The sequence below is a fragment of the Capsicum annuum genome, chromosome 3, assembly GCF_002878395.1.
Source record: "Capsicum annuum cultivar UCD-10X-F1 chromosome 3, UCD10Xv1.1, whole genome shotgun sequence".
NCBI classification, from domain to species: Eukaryota; Viridiplantae; Streptophyta; class Magnoliopsida; order Solanales; family Solanaceae; genus Capsicum; species Capsicum annuum.
Genome location: NC_061113.1, coordinates 16556997 through 16579370, shown reverse-complemented (window position 1 = coordinate 16579370; position 22374 = coordinate 16556997). Strand labels below are relative to the sequence as shown.

At 31.9% G+C, this 22374-nt stretch overlaps 2 protein-coding genes and 1 pseudogene across 2 annotated transcripts; all 3 read right to left on the bottom strand.

Moving 5' to 3' along the window:
- Positions 1-1708: 1708 nt before the first annotated feature.
- LOC107864621 (40S ribosomal protein S15) lies at positions 1709-6158 on the bottom strand. The gene is made up of 4 exons (XM_016711043.2): positions 5892-6158; positions 5218-5363; positions 3160-3217; positions 1709-2106 (listed from the first exon to the last, which is right to left on the bottom strand). Exons 1-4 carry the CDS (start codon positions 5892-5894, stop codon positions 1858-1860), a joined length of 456 nt encoding a protein of 151 aa, XP_016566529.1. The 5' UTR covers positions 5895-6158; the 3' UTR covers positions 1709-1857.
- Positions 6159-7214: 1056 nt separating this feature from the next.
- On the bottom strand, positions 7215-8664 carry LOC107864620 (annotated as a pseudogene).
- A 6243-nt stretch (positions 8665-14907) lies between these two features.
- Positions 14908-19929, bottom strand: LOC107864619 (the record flags this gene model as incomplete). Its single annotated transcript, XM_047409131.1, is given in 8 exon segments — positions 14908-15208; positions 15648-15760; positions 15869-15984; positions 16073-18191; positions 18364-18516; positions 18614-19035; positions 19574-19629; positions 19842-19929. Coding segments are annotated over 6 exon segments (3000 nt in total). The 3' UTR covers positions 14908-15100.
- Between the last annotated feature and the right edge of the window lie 2445 nt (positions 19930-22374).

The window sequence follows — 22374 nt, the reverse complement described above, 5'->3', positions numbered from 1 at the left end:
GAGAAGAATGCTATAGTCCAAACAGCAGCAAGAAGAATTGAAGAGTTGCAAAAATACAAAGAAATTTTAAAGAAGAGAAATGATGAACTTGAGATGATGATTTTACCAGAAAAAGATAGTAATAAAATTTCATCTTGTAATTAGTTGAAGCCAATATTTGGAACTTGAGATTCTTTGAAGATAACTTTTCAAAAACAGGTCAAATTTCATGTATAAACAATATTTTTGAATTGTTTTTAAAATATAAATGAATATAAATGAAACTAAGCTACTAATATTTAAAGTCATTGTTCTAGAGTTAAAAATTCGTAATATTTAAATCATAAATCCACCTCTATTTTGAAACTCAGAACTCAATTATTAAAACTTAAAAAATATTGCTCTAGATTTAAAGTTCGTAATATTTAAATTATAAATCCACCTCTATTGCTCTATGAAAATTGCTGATTTTATTTGAGTGATAGCATAATTTAAATTGTTTTGTCTTATATATAGTATAATGCTTTATTCTTGTAAAATATTATCGACAATAATTTCAACAAATAGACAAACTTAGTAAAAAACACCTCATCCTCTTTTGAGGACCTTTTTTGCACACATTTTCCTTTTTTAATGCATCTAAAAAGAATCTTTAGCCATAATTTACCATTAAATTTCACCAACATGAGTTGTGGTGTAGTAGTGAGACTATTTCATCCTTAATTAGAAGTCATGGATTTGAGCTTAGATATGGAGAAAATCCTATTGGGAGCGTCACCTCTAAAATGGGTCTTACAATGTGCGATCCGAATTAATCGAAACTCCAATGCGGATATCGGACACTGAGTAGGAAAAAAAAACATTAAATTTCTCATTTCATCTTCATTAAAATGATGTTTAGTCGCACAAATGATGAGACAGAAAAAGCAGTGCAAAATACTTTATTTGAAGCTGAAAGGAACTTTGGTGCCCATTGGTATTATTAGCCAAATATTTACTTGCTCATTTTAAGCCACACAATGAATGCAACTTGTAATAACCAAGAAAATTTGGCTGTCTCATTCGACCTGAAGGACTTTCCCCTCTTCTTTCTCCTATTTTTACTTTTATCTACCTTTCAATGCATCAAATTGTTAGTCCTTTTATGTATCTTTTTGTTGTATCTAGAGGACCTTGATTCATTAATTTTTTTTTAATAAATAAAGGGATGATGATAATTTTGATTTGTTAATTATTGGTAAATTTCTATATTATCTTGAGTGTCTGAATTGACTTATTTTTAAGTGTTTTTAGGTTTTTAATATTATTTTAATTTTTAAAGGTGCTTAGCGAAGGCATAAAATATTTTTAAACACTTTATTTTAGACCTAAAAAAAATAAATCAAAAGCCAAAAGTAGATGGCCTTGACCTTTTAACTTATAAATCACTTAAACAAGGCTAATTCAAATATTTAACTTTGGGTTTATTAAATGATGTAACGGATATAATCTGTTAAATTTGCGAAAATCAATAGGAAATAAAAAATAATAGTACCACGTTTAACCAAATATCACAAGGACTTTAATCAAATTTTGTCCATATTTATGGGATTAAAAGCACAAATTTTTCAAAAATAAAATATACATGTGTTATAGTGATGAACCCTTTTGGGATTATCTGATTAAACATCAACATCAAGTACTGAATAATTTTAAAATTGAAACCAATATTAAACAGAACAGCATATCATGAACAAATGAAAACTTGTTTTCAGCAAAGCACAAGAGTTGTACAGCAACAAATGTTTCGAATAAACCGTAACTCGAATCAAAATTGTTTTAAAGAAAAGGACTCAGACAAGGCTAGAAAAGAAGAAAGAGCAGACATCGGTAGGCAAATCATTTGAGCGGTATGAACCTAGATGAGTGAGTAGCACCAATACCGGGTCTACCGTGCTTGACAGGCTTATATGAGATAGAGAATTCGGCCAGATAGTGGCCGATCATCTCGGGCTTAACTTCAATCTGATTGAAAGTTTTCCCATTGTAAATTCCAATAATACTTCCAATCATTTCAGGAACGATGATCATGTTCCTCAGGTGAGTCTTGACAGGCTCTGGCTTTTCACCTGGTGGAGCCTCACGTTTCTGCATAAAAATTGCTTCTATGAGTTTGTACAGGTGAAAAAGAAATATCTGCTGAGAGAAAACAAATACCGACAAGATATGGAGGCATATCGACAAGATATGGAGGCATATCGACAAAAAGATTACTGAATAAACCATGAAACCATCACACGTACATCCCCAGGATTGCAGCTTTTTTCATGTGTTGAGAAAAATGTCCATCTTTTATTCAAGTCCACTTATCATCATCACAGAATATTTTAACCAAGAGATCTTACTAGTAGTGTTTCTAAACTAATCTTTGTCTACATGAGCAATCAATCATATACACTAACAAATATAGGTCAGGTTTTAGATTAAAGAGTTCTGTTGTGTACTATTGATTCTAGTATGTTATGTTCAACCCAACAACAATGGCCTACCCAAAGGTTGATGGAGATCTATATTCTAAACCAACTTGTTTAGTAAAAATTCAACACTAAAAGATTTCACCCTAAGTCGAGCATTTCCGATAGCACTTAGAAGATCAAAATGACAAATTTTACTTTCAAGTACACAGCTCAAACTTGGTACTGTGGGGACCTTTAGGATGAATATCAAAGTTGATAGAAGTCAAATATTAACATGTAAACAGGCAAGATTGAAACAAGAATTCCAAAACACGACGTGCACAAATCATTTCATAATATTTAGACTACCATTTCTTCTCAACTGTGATATTCATTTAAAGTGCCATTCAAAGACATGAAACTTCAGACTGATCAACTAAAGTAAGAAATCTACTTTCAGTTTTGACTGCCGTCCTTTGTTTATACAGTATAACCAAATCGATTGACTTCAGTGTTAGGAAAGATTCCACTTCATAAAATACTAATTCATAAAGCAAATGTTACAAAAGCAATAGGCAGAAATAGTTACAGACTGATATACAATTTTTTTGATAAGGAAGTTACAGACTGATATATCCATACCATAAAAGGATAATTCCGGGGGTGGGGGGTGGGGGTGGGGTGTTCAACACACCAATGATATTAAAAACACAAACAAGTAGAGCACAAATATTCATATGCATACCGCCTTTCGCAGCTTCTTGATCAACGCCATAGGCTTCCTCTTCAAACCTCTCTGAAACCTGCATTAAATCAAATCTAGAAAATAAGACCAGAAGTCCTGACAAAAAATTAAAACAGATCCAACGAGTCTGTTTGGCATCAACACATAAGGTATGATTAACATAATCTTAAGTCTCAGATATACACTGATATAAGCTATACATACTGACAACATAAGGATTGTTTACCATATACATGAGATTCATAAAACAATTACTCACTCAGTCCCAGAGGCAGACCCACGTGCTAGAGTGGGGTGCATGTACACCCGTTAAGATCGGAAAAAATTCTATACATGTACACGCCTTAAGAAACTAATATAAAATTAATGTGCACCGTGTAGAACACCATTGCACTTTTGGGCGCATTGATTCTAGCTGATGTTTCCCGCAAAGGACACCCAAGATCGAATCCAACGGTCATGTTTCCTTTGCTATTTTTTTGTTTTATTAATTTTAACAACAAAAATGGTAGTAAGGATTCGAACCTGTGGCTTCTTGTTTACGTAATACACCCTTTACCACTGGGCTACTGCACTCATCAACTTCTATAGAGTTAAAGGTTTATTTATTACCCTAAAACCCATATTTGGCCTATACATTTGTATTTTGGTCCTTGATTAAGCCTCTACTGACCAGTCAGAAAGACACGGCACTATCCCTCAGTCGCCATTGGAAGATTCTCGAGTGCTTGTGTTAAGATAATGGTGCACCCACGCTCTTCAAATCCTGGGTTCGCCTCTGCTCTTTCCGTTCTATAATGGAGAATTATTCTTGGATTCAAATATTTATTCCTTTAACTACGATTTTTAAAACGTGTATGAAAGAAGTCTTTTTCTGGTAGGTAAAATTTTAATTACCAAATAGCTTTACAAAAAGAAAATTGGACTTTGACAAACAGCCCCAAACCTTGCTCATTACCATAGTCCATAATCACCACTTATCTCTATCTAAACTTCAGCTATCATGCTTAGGGTATACATTACGTTCTTGCAGCCTACTAACTATCTAGGTTGACAGGATCCTCTACCATGCACGTCTTGAAGAACTAACTTACGACTTATAATTATAAAGAAGAAAATCACATTCTAGAACTTCTATCTAGCTTCCTATATTGATACATTTGTTAACAAAAATGGGACAAAAATATTAGAGAAGTACTACTATATATTAACCTTAAGTGATGATTAAATGTTTCTTTATGAGAATTACTAACAATGTAAAATACAGCTCAAATCCATGAAACAAATGCTCTCTGCATCTGTATACATTTCCTAGCTACTATTATCGCAAATACTACTGAAACATAGTTGTGAAAGTAGCATTTTACGGTGCTTTTTTATTTGAACCATTACTTCTACTTGTTACATTAATTTGCACAAGTGATTATCAAACAAAAAATACAAATAAAAAAGCTCTATATCCATATGCATTTCTTAGCTTATTGTCTCAAAACACTTTTGAGAGACTATTAGTTGTTACGTAGGCCTATACAGTACTTTTTATCGAGTTTCATAACTTGTTACTTTAATTTGCAATAGAATATAGAAATGGAAGTGTTAATCGAACAAAAATACGGATAGAAATACTTTGCATCCATGTACATTTATCAGCTACCTCAAACACTTAACAAAGACTATTAATTGTAAAACTAGCATTACCTCTATGGAGTTCCATAACTTGTCACTTCAATTTACAATAGAATATAAAAATCAAAGTGCTAATCAAACAAAAAAATTAAACTTCTACATTTTACAAATAAACAGAAAATCAGATACGAACCATACTATGAACCTTATACTCCCTCTTTTCACTTTTACTTGTCACATTTAGCTTTATAAAAGTCAATTTGACTAATCTTGGGAGCTAAATTGAATTAGATTAATTCACTATTTCATTTTAATCTATAGATGTTCAAAAACTATAAGATAAATATCTCCATGCAATTTAACTTTTTCGAGAAGGAAAACGTGACAAGCAAAAGTGACAGGGAGAATAATAAATAGGCAAAAAGAAAGAACCTTCTACGAGGACGAGCATTGAAGAGCTTAACGAGCTCATCAGTGGACATATCGAGAAGAGCATCGAGATCAACGCCTCTGTAGCTAAACTTCTTAAACGTTCTCTTCTTTGGTTGTCCCGTCGTAACATCGGCTTCAACGTCCGCCTGTTTAGAAAACACATACAAAAATTGAGAGGAAAAAACAACCGTATACACAATTACACATTCAAGCATACAAGGAAAAGAGAAAGTCTGATGAATTAAAGCTGAAGGACCGGTCTAATCATGCATTTCTGCAAGACACTGTTTATACCGCTTGAACACCTGGCCTCCTAGTCATATACTCATGTGAAGGTAAGCTTACCAAACAATAATTGCATATCCAGTGTATTCCTACAAAGTGAAGTCTGGAGCAGGTAAAGTGTATCAGAAAGAACCGGACCACATTTCTATGCATGAGACGGTTTACACAGCGTGACATTTTACAAATTACATAAAAAGAAAAAAAAAAAACAAAATGAGCAACCAGATGCGATAAAATTGTCGCTATGCAAAAAGGTCTATTGTATCGAACACTTCTGCAAGAGATTATTTACACGGCTTAAACTTATAACCTACACCAGTTACGCGAAGACTTTCCTTGTAAGTTCGAAAGAAAAAAAATTGACTGAGTGTGGTGGTGGAGATGGTTACCATGGTTGTGGAGATGGAAATCGGCGAACTTTGCGGCGGTGGGAAATTGGGGATATGTAAGGGGTTAGGGTTTCTTTGGGACTATGAAAGTGTGTATTGAGGTAGGATAGGGTTTTGTTGATGAATGGGCTGTGTTAGGTTGGGCCTAAGTAACTGGTCCAGGGTTAAGTTCAGAAGGAAACATTCGCGATACAGCACGAGACCTGAAAGATATATCACACGACGACTCGGCTAAATAATATATCGCGATCTTAAAAATTATCTTCGGATACGTTTCGAGACCGACCAAATAATATATTGCGGTCCTAAATAATATATTCGGCTAGTTAAAAATTTAGAATTTTATGTAATTTTGAAATAATGGAGATAAGGCGTAATTAGGTAGTAAACAATTGAAATTTATGAAAATTAACTTTGTCTCAAAAGGGGTTGATCGTGATATTTTATTTTATAAAAAAAAAGTTTCACATGAATGGTCTTCGTAGGGTGGTCTTGATTTATTTTTTGGCTTCATTAGATAAATTTTTCAATAAGACATACGTTTATGACCTTTCAATACAAAATGAATATACCTCTTTACTTAAATGACTTAGATTTCTCGTATTTTCTCAAAAAAAAATGTTTTGATTGATGGAATTTGGTATGAGATCAATGATCTATTGATATTTCAATCTTTCTTCTTAAAATGTATTGATTTGACCCATATGCACAATTCATCAAAAATTATGTCTTATATGCAAAAGTTAGAACTTGTATATATTGCCTATATGACAGATATTTTGACTTTTGTTCATAAGGCAGACCTGCTCAACTGACCATAAGTTTTGCTTCATAAGTACATGTTACAATTAAATTATATGAACAAAAACTGAAGATGAACATCTGAAGGATAAAAACTCAAGATCGCATATTTTAGGGGACACTAAAAGCGTAATTTCTTACAAAGATTGCTACTTCCTTGTAGTGGGGGGTATGCATTCGATTTGGTTCTCTATTGTTTGGTTTAGAAAAAGTACATTACAATCCATATCAAAATAAATTTGTTTTGGCTCAAATTTTTTATTATGACAATAAATAATCATATAATCAAAAATTAATTGCAAATCAAATTAAAAAAATTTGAAAAATCAATCGAAATTAAAATTTAATTTGATTTGGGTTAATTTTTCTGTTCAATCGGAATAATGCACCTCATTTTTATTATACTAATCTTTTTCATCTTCATCTCGTGGTGGGAAATATTTCGGATAAGAACAAAACTAAGTAATCAAAGAAAATGACATCAATAAACCAAAGTATTAAATTAAACACGAATGGAGACAATTAACGATTAAACAAACCACTAACACTGTTGTTCTTTTCATACAATATCTTTTACTAGTACTATTCAAATAACAGTGAAAGAGCACAAGTCATACTCCTAAAAAGAAAAAAAAAAAAAACCAACAAACCCTAACAATGGAAACTAACACCAAACTTAATAGTAGAAAAAGGTAGAATTAATATCATCAACTAGCCAAATATAAAAGCTAATTTACATATTCTAACACCCCATATTCAACTAGTAATCTCTTCATTTCTTCGCTTTCTTAGCAGCAGGTGTTGTCTTCGCCTTAATGCTCTTTGGCTTCTTCGCAACTTTCTTCGCCGGAGTCTTCTTCACTGGAGTTTTCTTCGCTTTAGCCGGAGCAGTTACCGTCTTCTTCACTGGTGTAGCAGCTGCTGCTGATGCTTTCGGCTTCTTCATGGTCACCTTCTTCTTCTTTGGTACAGCTGTTTTCGCCTTAGCAGAACCGGTAGCAGCAGCGGTGGTGGTTGTTTTCTTCTTTGGTTTATCTGCGGCGGTATTGGTGGCGGTGGCGGTGGTGGGTTTGACGACGGGGGAGACTTTGAAGGAGCCTTTGACTTTAGTGAGTTTTCCAGAAGCGACGAGCTTTTTTAGTTGAACAAGCAAGAGTTTTCTGAAGTTTGGAGGCAAATCCTTATGCTTTTCTTCAATGTATTTGGCTATGGCTACTTGACTTGAACCAGTTCGCTCCTTCAACGCCTTTATGGCTTCTGTTATCATCTGCACAAATCCCAATACATCAATTTCATACCAGAAATCGTAAAATCTGAACTGAAAATTCATGTTACAGTGGTCTATTACACAAATTTGAGCAAAACCAAAGGTAATTCGGTTTTTTCATTATAATTTACCATTAGCCAAAAATTCACAACCCAAATGACAAAATTTGAAGTTGAAATTCATGCTAGAAGTGTAAATTTTCACAATTTGGAGAGAAATCAAAGCTAATTCAGTTGTTTTTCATTATATAGTTTATGAATACATCAAATCCACGGCCCAAATTATAAAATTTGAACCTAGAATTTCATGATTCAAGGGTAAATTAAACAAATTTTGCGAGCAAAATCAAACTAATTCAATTCGCTTTTCATCATAATCTACATGCCTAATTCAAGAACTAAACATTATAATTTACTTATGTTTATCATCTGCACAAACCCCATCACTTTAAACACCAAAATTCACATCCCAAATCATAAAAAATGTAAAATCAAAACTAATTTAGTTTAACCTAATTAAAAAGAACAATTAAGCAAGAAATACCTCAGCATAAGGAGGATGAGATCTGGGTTTCTTAGCAGCAGCAGCAGAAGAAGAAGTCTTCTTCACAGTTGTAGCAGTAGCAGACACCATTTTTGCTAAATTAAACAAGAGTAATTTGCTCTGTATTTTGAGAATTGAGAAATAATGAATTGTGGGAAATTTGAGAAAGGTATGCATGGTATATAAAAGGAAATAACGAAATCTGATTGGTTAAAAGAGAATGACGCGGATCTATCTATGTTTGAATATTAATCGTTAGATTAGACGTTATCAACGGCTGAGAAGGGGTGAAAGATAGATGACGCGGATCGAATAAATGGTTCTTTTAAACCCACGAAAGAAAGTGGGGGAGTGTTTGGGATAAGAATTAAAAATGTGTGTTTTTTTGGAGGGAAATGTGAGGTTAAATAATTTGAATATATATGGAAAAATAATTATACTTGGTCCAAATTTATTTATCAAACTAGTAAATTTAATTGTGATTCACTTAGTCATAAAAAAATTACTAATGAATTTTGTTTTGTAAATTTAATCAAGATAAATGAGATAATTTTGTTATTCAATATGCATAAAAGTGTATTTTTAAGCGAAAAATAAAGGTTAAATAATTTGAATTAATGGTTAGAAATTTAATTATAGTTGATCCGAATTTAACTATTGTGCTTCACTTAGTCATAAAAAAATACTAACAAATTTAAGAAATAACCTTTGGTCTTGTAAACTTAATCAAAGATAGATGAGCTAAATTTGCTATTCAATATGCATAAGAACATTAATTTTATAAAGTAAAAACATAATACATATTTCATCTTAGCAATTCCACCTTTGTAATCTAATTTATCAATTAAAATATAATAATGTCATGTATTTTTAAACTGATAACATGAGCCACAGATATATAAGACCATAGTAACCTCATCATTAACTTTTTATTTAGATAATAACAAAATTATTTTTTCTAATAAATCATGAAATGTTTTTATTTCTTCTCTTTTTCGAATTGAAGTAGGATAAGCATTTATTAACATATTCCGTGATTTTAACGTTCAAATAGAGAAAAGGGTCAACAATAATTTCATCGATAATATTTAAAAGATGTTTAATAATTTTCCCACGCCTCGAGTTTATATCTATAGCGCAGACAATACCTAAAGTCATCGGCGACTCAAGCGGATCCTTGACCTGTTATGCTGTAAAGGATAAATTGAGATTTTGAAATAAACAAAAATATATTTTTAAAATTAATATGGAACTTTGAGTCATCTGTGACTCAATACAACCAAAATAACAATTCAACTAACTGTCTAGTGAAGCCTCTAAACAATTGAATTGGCGTTTGGTCTACTTTTCTTCAAACAAACCGTACTGCGAAGCTATTGAAGTGAAATAGACATAACTAAGACCTCTGAATTCGATGAAGACACGCCACAAGTTGAGAGAGTGTGAGATCGAAGGAACATCTGATTGACATCCTGAGTACCTGAATCTGCATTGTAAAAGGACCAGCTAGCATCAAATAGCATAAGTACATGAAATGTATAGTACATAATAAAGTTGGATTGAAACAATATAGTATCGAATAAAAATGAGTGACTAACCATGAGTATGATCTAAAATGATAAAAAACAATATAGTAAACTGAAAAATTAGATTGTTGAAAACATATAAATACACTAAATATATGACCATATGAATCATGAACTAAAATTGGGCAAATGAAATTCTAAAGTAAATACATTATATGCAAAATGTCATAGAACATATTCAAGATTGGTGACATCATGCCATAAAATAATACTACTTAAAATAAGAACACTTAATCGACATACACCATGTGAACTTATGGTGTCCAACCTCTAATCTGACTGTTCTATATATACATTGGTGGGATATAAAATCTACTTGAACTATGAGATTCCTATTTAAATAATTTTATCGTTATTTTAATAAAAATTAATGCCGAATTACTACGAGTTTGTTGTTTAATATGATAACAATTAAGAAAAAATACTAAAAGATGAAAGCAATGGAAATAGAGAGAGACGAGAGAGAAAAGCTTTCGTATTCTTTCAAACGTGTTTAAATGTATACAATATAATCCTCGAAAGCTTTATCAATGGGAATAGAATGAGTAACTCAAGATCGTACATATATCATGTATAAATAATATTCGTATAGTGAATATAACAACAATGTCTATAAAATATGGAGTGTAAATAAGTGTCTGTATACATATATACATAAAAACTTATAAGCATGTACATATAAAATAGTATATGTAGTAGAATATAGACGTATACATTTGTGTAAAGTAGCATACGTGTAAGATATGTATGTATGCTAGTATGTATGTGTAGATTAAAATGAGTACATATATAGATGTATACAAAGATGATTGTAGGATGTTTAGAATATAAATGCACTAAAATAAACAAAAAAAAATATACTGAGAATTGATCCCTAGTCGTCTAGGTAAATTACAAGACTTTCAACCAAGTGCATCAATATATAATATCATGCAAATCTTTATATATATATATATATAAAATTTTACGAAAAGATCACAAATTCACGTAACCCAAAATTACTTGTAAATTCACTACTAAATGTATAGTGTTAGTATATACATATGATGAAATATGATACTATATATTCGCATTGTAAAGTAAGCTTGTAAAATATAGGAAAAAATTCATAAGTAGCAAACTTAAGCCCATAATTAGAGTTTTATAACAATTGTTTTGTAATTACGCAAAATAGAAAGTTGTATTTTGTATTTTAGGCAAAGTTTGCTATCAAAATGTATATACAAATGAAATTTGTTGCCCCTTTTTCCTCAGATCAGTTGAGTTAAATACGAGATAATCAAGCGCTTAAACTTCACAGATTTTGCTAATTCCTCTTATGTATGTGGACAAAGATGTAGAAGAAGACATACCAGGAACTACTTTACCTGAGAAAGTTGTGGTATGTAATTTTAAGGATACAAATCTTGTAAAACTTATATTTGGATACGGGGTCTAATGCCCTGAATAGATACTGTCTACTCTATTATTATCTATTTCAATGATCATCCATTTAACCTCTCCCCCAATCAAAAACATGTTATTTTTGTCATAAAACATAATTTTATAAATATATTATTATTTATCATAATTATAATTTTAAGTTTGTCACTTCTTATAGTTTTTCCTAAAATAAACCTCATACTTGGGATTTTTTTTTCTAAATTGGGCTAATCTGTGGGCTTGAATTTCTGCAAATATTAGTTTGAAACAAAAATTGGACTGACAACCAGTCTTTCTATTTTGAGCCTGCTATTATTTACATTGTTTTGGGCCTCTTTATTTCTGATAATTTGCCTAAAAAGCATTGGATGAATTGTACGTCTTCTGTCTCAATTTACGTGATATTATTTAAGGATAAATTACACAAATCTCATATTTAAGAGATTATATTATCAAATATCTCTTACTCTATTAAAATTTACATAAAATCTCATTTTTCAACTTTACACTTGATATATATCAAGAAAACCCTACATCCTATTTTTGCTCCACCTAACTCATTCAAAATTTCCTTCCCTAAAATATCTCACTAATTAAATCATTTTCCTTCCTATTTTTTCCCTCTCTACTCCTCGGGGTATTGTTATGGACTGCGTACATTTTACCCTCCCCAGATCCCACTATGTAGGAATATACCGAGTTTGTTGTTGTTGTATTAATGCTTAAATCATCTTTCTTTCTATTTTTTCTCCTGCATGCAATTTTTTTTTTCTTCTCCCAAAATTTATCCAATTTTTTTTTAAAAATCTATTGATACATATATAAATTTATTTAGTTATTCATACATGTTTATTTTTTTAATGGTGATTCATATGAATAATAAATATGATATCATTATATGGGTATTATGGTGATTCATACGATAAATACATTTTGTATGATTTTAACGGGTGATACATATGATATTAATGGGTGATACACATATATGGTATTATTGGGTGATTCATCTGATATTAACGTGTGATATACATGGTATTATGGTAATTCATATGGTAGATACAATTATTTATTTTAATTACTGGGTGATTCATATATTATTAGTGGAATACAATGGCGTAGTAAGTATATGAAACAAAAGTAATAATATAAAAAAAAAGACTAAAAACAGAAGTGAAACATAATTAAAATTAAATCTAAGAAAAAACAGATTAAAATTAAAGACAAAATTAAAGACGAAAAAAGACCAAGAAAAACATATCTTTCATAATTAAAGACGAAAAAAAGAAATATAATTAAAACACCTAAATTAAATGTAAAAAAGAGAAAAATTAGATATCTTTCCTTGAATAAAAGAACACAATGAATAAAAGAGAATCTATTATTTTCTTAAATAAATATCTTGTTAGTTTCAAATGTATTACTTTTTTATATGCATCCCTATTTTAAAAACTGGGATTAAATGTAATAAACAAAATAATCAAAATTGTATGTAATATCACTTAAATATTTAAAAATTTATGTAAGTTACTCATTATTTAATTAGGTATGAAATTTAAGAAATAAGAAAAAACCTTATTAAGTTTACTAAATACTAGTAGTAACTTTATTAAAGTCATTTCAATACTTACTTTTTAGTTAACTTTTATTTTTTAAGTGTAGCTCAATACCAATAAAATGTGATATGTTATTAAATAACTGTCAAATAATAAAAAGTGATATTCTTTTGAAAAAGGTGTAAACAGAAAATAGTGCTACCTAAAATGTGACGGAAGGAGACTAAGAAGTGTAGAGCTCTTTTGAGAGCCCAACACCTAATATTTGATTTCGAGGACGCGAATTCCTATAACTATTAACCAATGTTATGAGTCAATACGAATTTCTAATGAAACTTTAGCTTCTGAGTTTCTTATGATATTTCTAATAATGTTTTCATATTCAAATCACAGTGATATATGTGGCAAAGTTTTTTTTTTTTTGTAGGCTAAAAGTGTTCTCTCTCTCTTTTTAATTTTTTTTTTTTCCTTTTGAGGTATTTGGTCAAGCTCTTAAGAAAAGAAAATATGCTCCTAAATAGAAGTAAACATTATTTTGAGAAATTGATGTTAAAAAGATTGACCAGAGAATATTTAAAAACACTTTGCGACATAAAAGTATTTTTTCAAGTTGAATAGCCAAACACAAACAACTTTTCACCTAAGTACTTTCTTAAAATCACAAAGTGCTACTCGCTGAAGTAATTTTTCTAACAAACATTTCTCGAAATAAGTTAATTTTAGAAATTTAATCATATACTATATTATTTTCTTTTGTTAGTTTTCTCTACGTAGACATCGAAATTTTGTAAAACTATAAGAACAATTCAATTTCTATTAGAGTTCTTGACATTTGTAGACATCGAAATCTTGCAGAACTCTACAAGAAGAATCTAAATTCTGTTAGAGTTCTTTCAGGCTACTCTACATCAACCCTGAATGATGCCTACAAAAAGGGTGGCTAACTCCCATAAAAAATATCTTGAATATCTCATAAATTCATAGAATATTTTTTAAAGAGATCCTCCTACGTTTTAGAAATATGCTACTAACGGTTCTCGAATTACACGACTCTCGAATTACAAAAAAATCAAGAGATCAAGAGAAATACTCATATCGTTTATCAATAAAATTCTTATTTCTTCATGTTATTTGTGATCGCAATCTATTTCTCTCACCGTAAAAAAAAAATTATTGGAAGCACTCTTAACATGTCTCATTTCCCACCTATCATTAGATTTTGGTCATAGATTTCAAATTTATGAATATCTAATTATACCTTTTGCAAAGAATATTGAAAATAATATTCATGCTTGAACATGATTAAATACAACTTTAAAGTGAAAACAAGTTAAAAGACACATTATTATAACTTTTTTTTTTTTTTCAAATTTTGAAATACACAGCTTCATGTTGATTTAAATTTTTCATGGCCACTGATTTTCAAATAAAATAAAAAAATATTCTACAAAAAAAAAGTGAATAATTTTTATGATCAAACAGGTCATTAATATGACATTACTAGTAACTTTAACATATAATCATAGCCTATGTTGCCCAGACTCTTTGAAAATGTCACTGAATGCACATATCGAATTCTTCAAAAGTAGTGCATTTTCGGAGGATCCAAACACAAATGCATCAACATTTTTGGAGAATCTGAGCAATTTAGATCATAGCCACAACTTAAAACTTGTGTACAAAACTACTCTGTATATTCTCACAAAAATCAGAATCCAAAAAGACCAAAAATAATTCCAACAAATTTTCACTATCATGGTATATATACTAATGGTCCAAATACTAAAAGATTATTAAAAGAAAGATGCCTCATATTGTCAAAAAAAAAAAAAAGAAGAAGTTTCTTTATCAACAACAACCTTTTCTTTTTTCAACCAATATTTTTCTCATGTTATCCAACATTTCAAAAGCCTTATGATCACAAACAAATTCATCTATAACACCCAAAATCTTATTTACAAGATGGTGAAATAAGCTGATTTTCGACAAACTTTCAGACGAACCATACTCGAGATTAATGTGTGTTGTGATGAGTTCTTAGAACCCAAGTTTCATCCGCTCGTCAAGTTTTAGCCTTAAATCTTCTCTCGTAGGAACGTTACCACCGCTCTCCAATGTTTTGCGCCACCAAATAGTAAGTTCATCCTGTAACAAGTTAAGAGACGGATTTGAGATTTGAAGTCGATGGTGTAATGTGTAGTTTAACTAGATTCGCTCAACATCAAGCTTAGCATAGTTATGCTCCCAAGTCAAAGATCATGGATCTAACAAAAGGATTACTTCCTTAAAGAAAAGAAAAGTAGTAGTCCCTCCGTTTCAAAAAGAACGTCTCTTTCCTTTTCTGGCAACTCCTTAATTCTAACTTTCCGTATGACATGTTTACGACAACAAGATTAAACAACATTTTGGTACATTCTAACTATCTTAAGTTTAATGCCATATGTTTCAAAAGTCTTATTTACTTTCTTAATCGTTGCCAGGTCAACGAAGGGACATGATATTACTCTCACTTTCCAACAGAAACTAACAATGAAAGGAGGAACTTCGAAAACCATGTATAAAATGTAAATAACAAGTAAATTACCTCCAAAAAGTCTTGGTTGGAGACATACTGGCTTCCCACAAAGCATTTGACTCCACAGACATTAACATATATGCCGTTGTTGGAATCTCTCTCTAATTTTTCTCCGTTTAGACCTGTGGATTCCGTAACAGGAAGATATGGAAAGCGTAAATGGACAACAGAATAACTACATATCTGTTGTGCGTTGAACAGTGGAAGAAGTTAATTACAATAAAGCTTACCAGTTATGCATGCAACATAGTATCCTGTACCGCCTAGCGCTGCTTCACACTTCCCTAGTCTCAAGCGCAAAAAAAATCCATCCAAATGCGATAGTGAAGTGTTGGAGTTCATCCATCTGAAGCAACCAAAATGCGTAATTAAATAGAAAAAGAACATGTATATATATGTATACATTACTAGCTTGCAAAACTTGCTTTTCTTACTTGAGAATGTCCACACGAGACAACCGAAGACCCCTGATGACATCAAACATTCCTCTTGGAACATCTGCTATCTCCTTGCAAACAAGATTCATATTTTCTTTCAAATTGTTCTTCGTAAGATCAGAAGTTATCTGCTTCTGAACTTGATTGGACCCCGAAGCTGGTGCAAACCAGAACTTCTTTTTGTTGTCCATTAGGTCAAAAGATGATTTATCTCTAAGTTCAATGGGATGACCTTGCTTTATTTCAAGAAGGCTTGGCAAACATTCACTTTCAGAGAAGAGCCGCAAATTATCATTCCGGTTCTGATTAACAAGAGATATCTTGTGTTCTAACTGCTGTGACCGGTTTGAAGATGAAGTTGGGCAGGAAATAGCCCAGTGATCAAGTTGAAAGCATCTGATGCACAAACAAGAAGGTTCCTCAGCGCTATCATAAGACCCGATGCTTCTAATTAGAACTTCTAATTCAGATTGTGTCACCTCTGAACAGTCGCGTAAGTCATGGCCGCTTTTGCCACAGAAGAAACAAGTTGTTCTTGTGTAGCTATACTCACTTCTTGTTGAAGATGGTCCTATGAGTTTGAGGGCATCCAATCTTCTGGCAAAGAGAGAGGCCAGTGCCTCCGACTTTTTGAATTTGGCAGAAGATATAATAGGATGCAGATTATTCACGGACCTTTCATAATTATTGTCATGGATCTCTTTCGAGCTGGATGAAGTTTCCTTTGCATCGAAGCTTGCCTGTTCAATCCGACACTCCACACTTGTTTGAGCTTGATGATTAGGCCTTCTGCACTCTGTGGAACATGCTAATATTTCATGTGTAGTTGGCTTTGAATTATCGTCTATGTTCAGAACAGCTCCGGGTGTTTTGTTGGAGAATCTAGTAATCCACAGACTACGAAGAGACTGATTTCTGTTAGAAATGTCATATTCAGATGAATGAGAGGTATTTTTGTCCTCAGAAGTTCTAAGTCTAGACACCGAGTCAGACGGGCTCAGCCCATCTTTTGCTTTACTACATGCAATGTCACTAGAAGCAACAGCTGCTGGCATAATCTGAGTTTGCATCAGTGGCACTTCCTTGCGAGCCACTGTAGATTGGTCGAATTTGTCATTAGAAATGGGCATGTGCGCATCTAACATATCATCTCCCGGATGGCAGGATATTGGAGGAACATCAATGAGGATTTTGTCAGCTGATGGAAGCTTATTAGATTTTCCCATTGAATGATCCTCCTTCGGTATTTCTGTTTCCGGCACCTTCGAGGTTGGGCAGTATAGTGACTGAAATACAGTTTGGAACCCCATCAACCTGCTACTGGAATCATGATCTTTCTCAAACATAACAATTTCCTGACGATTTGTCTCCTTCCCATGATTTTCCTCATTATTAGGCGTAAAGGTGAGAGCAAGAGTAGGAGACTCTTCAAGATTGGATTTAGAGAAGCCCTTTATCATGTTTGAAATCCAAGTAACAAAGGAGCTGTTACGTGCAACTGTCGATTCTGTAGCAGGATCTCCGTGCATATCCGTTCTGATTCTTTTACTTCCAACAAAAAACTGCTGCTCAAAGTGCCATCGTCTCTTACACTTTGGAGCTAACCCTGTACTGTTGCAACTTTCTACACTCTCATGGCTATCTTCCTCATCATTTGACATTTTGCTACTGACATTCCCGACAGATACCGCTTTTCCTTTGCCTTTCCTTCTATATGATGAGGACCTGCTATGTGTTGGAGAAGTTTGAAATGGCAAAGAACTGTCCCTAACAAGTTGCTCCTCGTTCTGATCACACGTCTTGTTAATCCCTGGAAGATGGACATCATTCTCGGCTGTGCACTCCAGTTTATGCAATGCTGGCGGACTGGTAGATTCTAACGCGTTGTCTGCTTCCATTTCTATCGGTGAATTTGGAAGTAGACACACAGGGGCCTCCGTGTCTTTGACAGTAGGAATTAGAGTTTGACTTCCACCCGAAGCATCTCCCTCTCTACAGTTATCACTAGTCGAAATTTCTTGATTAATTTTCCCTGCTAGAAGTCCAGTGGTTTCCATATCAACCTTGGAACTGGCTCCATGTAGCATAAATCTCTCCGTTCCAAAATCTCCTTGACCTGCATCAAACCAAGCGATTTAATAAGACACATGTTATGAAATCGGATACCTAAAAGATCTAGCAGGCCATCCTTTTGTCAGCCGACTAAATCAAGATGGTGATACATAAGCCCCTCAATATTAACATAACAGGCACCATTACTATAGTGAGTTTAGCGTCGTAGACTATACCTGCATGATTCTCACAACTTTCTACTGTCTGATTGATATCTTGAGTAATACAAAAGCCCTTTCCGGTATTCTTCAAATTCTCCTCATCTTGATTAGCGTCTACCATACCAGTTCCATCAGCAGTGTTCATAATCTTCACTTTGCTGCTACAGCCTGTCAGATGACTCTTTACTCAGCGGTCTAATAATAAAGAGAAACTAACGGGAGCAACAGTACTACATCTACGGTGCTACTAAGATTATAGCCTTACCAATTTCATTTCCACTCATTGATACCATTTCGTTGGTGGTCTGAAACCTTTCCTGAGGGTCGAATATCTTCTCATAAACGGCATTTTCATCACAAATCCCCTTAAACCTGTCGCTTTGTGATGGCGCAGCAACCAAAGAGCTCGGTCCCACGTTCCACAGAAGAAAAGGTCTCTTTTCAGCTAAGCCACCCTCGGCACATTTGAGGCTCAAACCTTTATGAGGGGACCAAACTAATTCGGCTAGGGGATCAGATGCTGCAAATGCCATATCCACCATTGAGCTTGCATTTACACCTGCACCTGTATCATCTTTTGGCTTCGTCTGATCATTACGAGTGGTGCAACCTAGAGCAAGTCCTAAATCAATATCATTGTCGTTGAAATTTGTCATCAGCAAGACAGACTACAGCTTGTAAGGAATCCTGATAAAACAAATACATACGCTCACCAATTTCAGTAAATAGGCAAAGAGTCGATGCAAAAGAAGTATCGAATGACTACTCATCAGCAATATTAAAGTGTTCACCAAAAGATTACATCTAGGAGTTATTTTTTAACCCATATTACACAACAAAAACAGCAGCCTGATGTACAAAGCATCTTGTGTTAGCATGGTCTACGGCTCGAACCATGTTACACTGAAAAGTACTACAGACCACAATAATTACAGACCTTTTAATACAACCACAACTTCTCGACAGCTCAAATAAGGAATATGCTACTTTTATGGTGCATATTTTTTTCAAGAAAGATAACTGAAAAGTACTAGAAAAAATCAAATAAAAAACATAGCAAGCTTGCAAGGGATATGCTACTTCTGTGGTGCATTCTTTTTAATCATAAGATTCAGATTCAGCACAACTTGATACTTAGATTCCTCTTTCTGCAGTTTCTTTTTGAGCAATTTAAAATATGTCAAATTACAAAGTCTCACGAACTACTAACACTTCTATTAACTACCTGCGCTTTAATCAGTAGTCTCGTGTTTGTAGAGAGAGCTTAACCACTCACTTTGCCTAAAAAATGCAAATTCAAATTAGTCGCACCATAGACTTAAAATTCTGGATACAACAACAACATACTGGATAGTTGCTAAATCCAAAAAAAAAAAAAAAATAAGAAATGAACTCAAATACCAGATAGTTAAATGAAAAAAAAAAATAAAAATGTGACAAATACACACACAAAAAAAAGAAAAAACCATCTTCCAAAGGAAAAAGAGGCAGACCGGTGTACTAAAGCTTCTGCTATGTCTGGAGAAAAGTCAGGTATTTTACAACCTCACCTTACATCTCTGCAAGGGACTGTTTCCACGGCTTGAACCCATGAACTCATGATCTCCTGAGCACACGACAACAACTTTACCCGTTATTCCAAGGTTCACTTCCGAAAAGAAAAGACCATCTCCCAAACCTTCAGAATTAGGTACTCAATACTTTTTTCAACTTAATTAAAAAGACAATTCAGTTGCTAATCAACTCTGATTAAATATCATCACACAAAACAAAACCAATGATTCAGCTCATGCATACTGATGCTACTACCAACACAAAAATAAGAAAAAACATTCAACAAAAATAAAAGATGATTAAAAACTTTAGAGTCTTGGACATCAAAAAATAATTAAATTTAAAAAGACCCCTTGATCCAAGAACTTATTTTCAACTACTTAAACAACATGCTTCATCAACTTTCTTCTAAAATAGCATAACTCAAAACATATTACTAACAAAACCAAGAATTTTCATAGCATCATAAAAATAAAAAATTCAAATTTTACTTTTCACTGGTAACTATAACTAAACCACAATTTTAATGCTAAAACATAAACGTGAAAGCACTTACCATCCGAACAACCCCTTCTTACCTCAAGACTCAAAATTAACTAACCATCAAATTAACTCATCATTTTCACCACAACAAATTATGACTTTTTGATTAATTAATCAAGAAAACATAACAACTAAGTATTACTTTCAAAAGCAAAGTAAATTAAGAAATACACACGTACCAATTTCTCCAAAAATCCATAGCAAGCTCTATTATCTCTCTTATAAATCAAAACTATATCATACTTTTAATTCTTCATTTTTTGGCAGGTAACTTGTACTAGTACTAGTAAAGTAACAACTAACAACAATACTCAAACCAAAAATTAAATGCCAACTCTTTTTTTTTTCTTGATATGTAAAAGAAACAAAGGAAGAAAATTGAGACACTTCAACAAATTACTACAAAGTTTGATAATTTTGATATGTACAGCGTGTTTTTTATTTTATTTTATTTTTTTGTAATAGAAGATACCAAAGTTCTCAAAAAATTGGAAAGTCACAAAGGCACTGTACAACTACTTTATTGACTGGTGGTTTACAAAATGCTACGTGGATTGTTCCACGCCTGTGAATCTTCTATATGAAAAAATACAAGTAATTTTGTCTCTTTTTTATTTTATCATCATCATGAATGACGTTTTTCTTTTCATATAGTAGTAAAATTATATTTATTTATTTTAAATTATATTTTTAAGAATTTATGTTTTGTACATCCTTAGAGTAAATAATATCAGATCAATTAAAATATATTTGTTCATAAATCTTCTTAAAATGTGAGATTTGAAATCTTGAAAATAATTGTACATGTAAAGACATAATTTTTCAAAAACAATCTATGTATCGTCATGAGATAAGGGTGAAATCTATGTTAAACCTTTTCCTTTCCAAATCGCGTATATATCAGATTATACTAATATGTTGTTGTGAAGATGACATACTGACGTAAAAAATATATATACTAATATTATACTCCCTCTATTTCATTTTACTCATCCCAATTTTTTTAATTTTATTTTTTATTTTACTTGTCACTTTTTATTAATCAAGACAAGATAATTATTTTTTTCCTTAATATTAATTATTTTATCTCGAAAATAAAATGTAAATAGCATTTAATAAGATTATTATGGTAAAGTAACATTTTATTAGTTATTTTTCTTAATCAAAAGTAATGTCAAATTGAGATGAGTAAAATGAAATAGAGTGAGTACATAACTTTATATCCTATTTTTAATTAGATAATTTTGTTACAATAAAAAAAATCATATTATTTTTAAATATATAAATATAATTTTTATTATTATTAAATTTCGTGTCCAGTTAAACACTTAAAATAAAATAAAAAATGAGTTAGGCAATATTGTGTGCTTCAAATTCCAAGTTTTTGATGTGAGGGGAATAGTGTCCACGAAAAGGCAACTTGGGATTTGCAATCAAAGAAAAATTATTGAAGATTTGCCATTTTTAGAATGTGTAAGTTGAAAACTTCAAGAGTCAAAATAGAACAAAAAAAGGTACGGCCACTTTTGGAAATGGAATTAATTTTTAACCACTTTAAGGTCAAATAGTGAAAAAAAAAGTAGCAATAGTAGAAAAAGTGTTTTAAAGATTGCATTACTTCATTGGGAAATAATTAGTGGTAGTTTGAATTATTCCAATTATATCACCTTTTCTCTATAATACTAGACATCGAAGGCCCGTACTAATATATATTATTTTTTATCTTAATTTATATGACACAAATATAATTTAAATAATTACTTATTAAAATAATTTTAATTTTTAATTATTGTGATTTATAATACTTTTCCTTCTATTTCAAATTAAGTTACACTGATATAATTTGGAAAGCCAACCTATGTGGCACTAATATAATTTCGATAGTCAATCAAATGTTTTATTGTGATTTATAGACACTGATATAATTTC

Coding starts and splice junctions, on each gene's coding strand:
- LOC107864621 (XM_016711043.2), bottom strand. Junction 3,218..5,217: donor AATGCTCGTCCTCGTAGAAG/GTTCTTTCTTTT, acceptor GATTTAATGCAG/GTTTCAGAGAGGTTTGAAGA. Junction 2,107..3,159: donor TCAAGAAGCTGCGAAAGGCG/GTATGCATATGA, acceptor ATTTTTATGCAG/AAACGTGAGGCTCCACCAGG.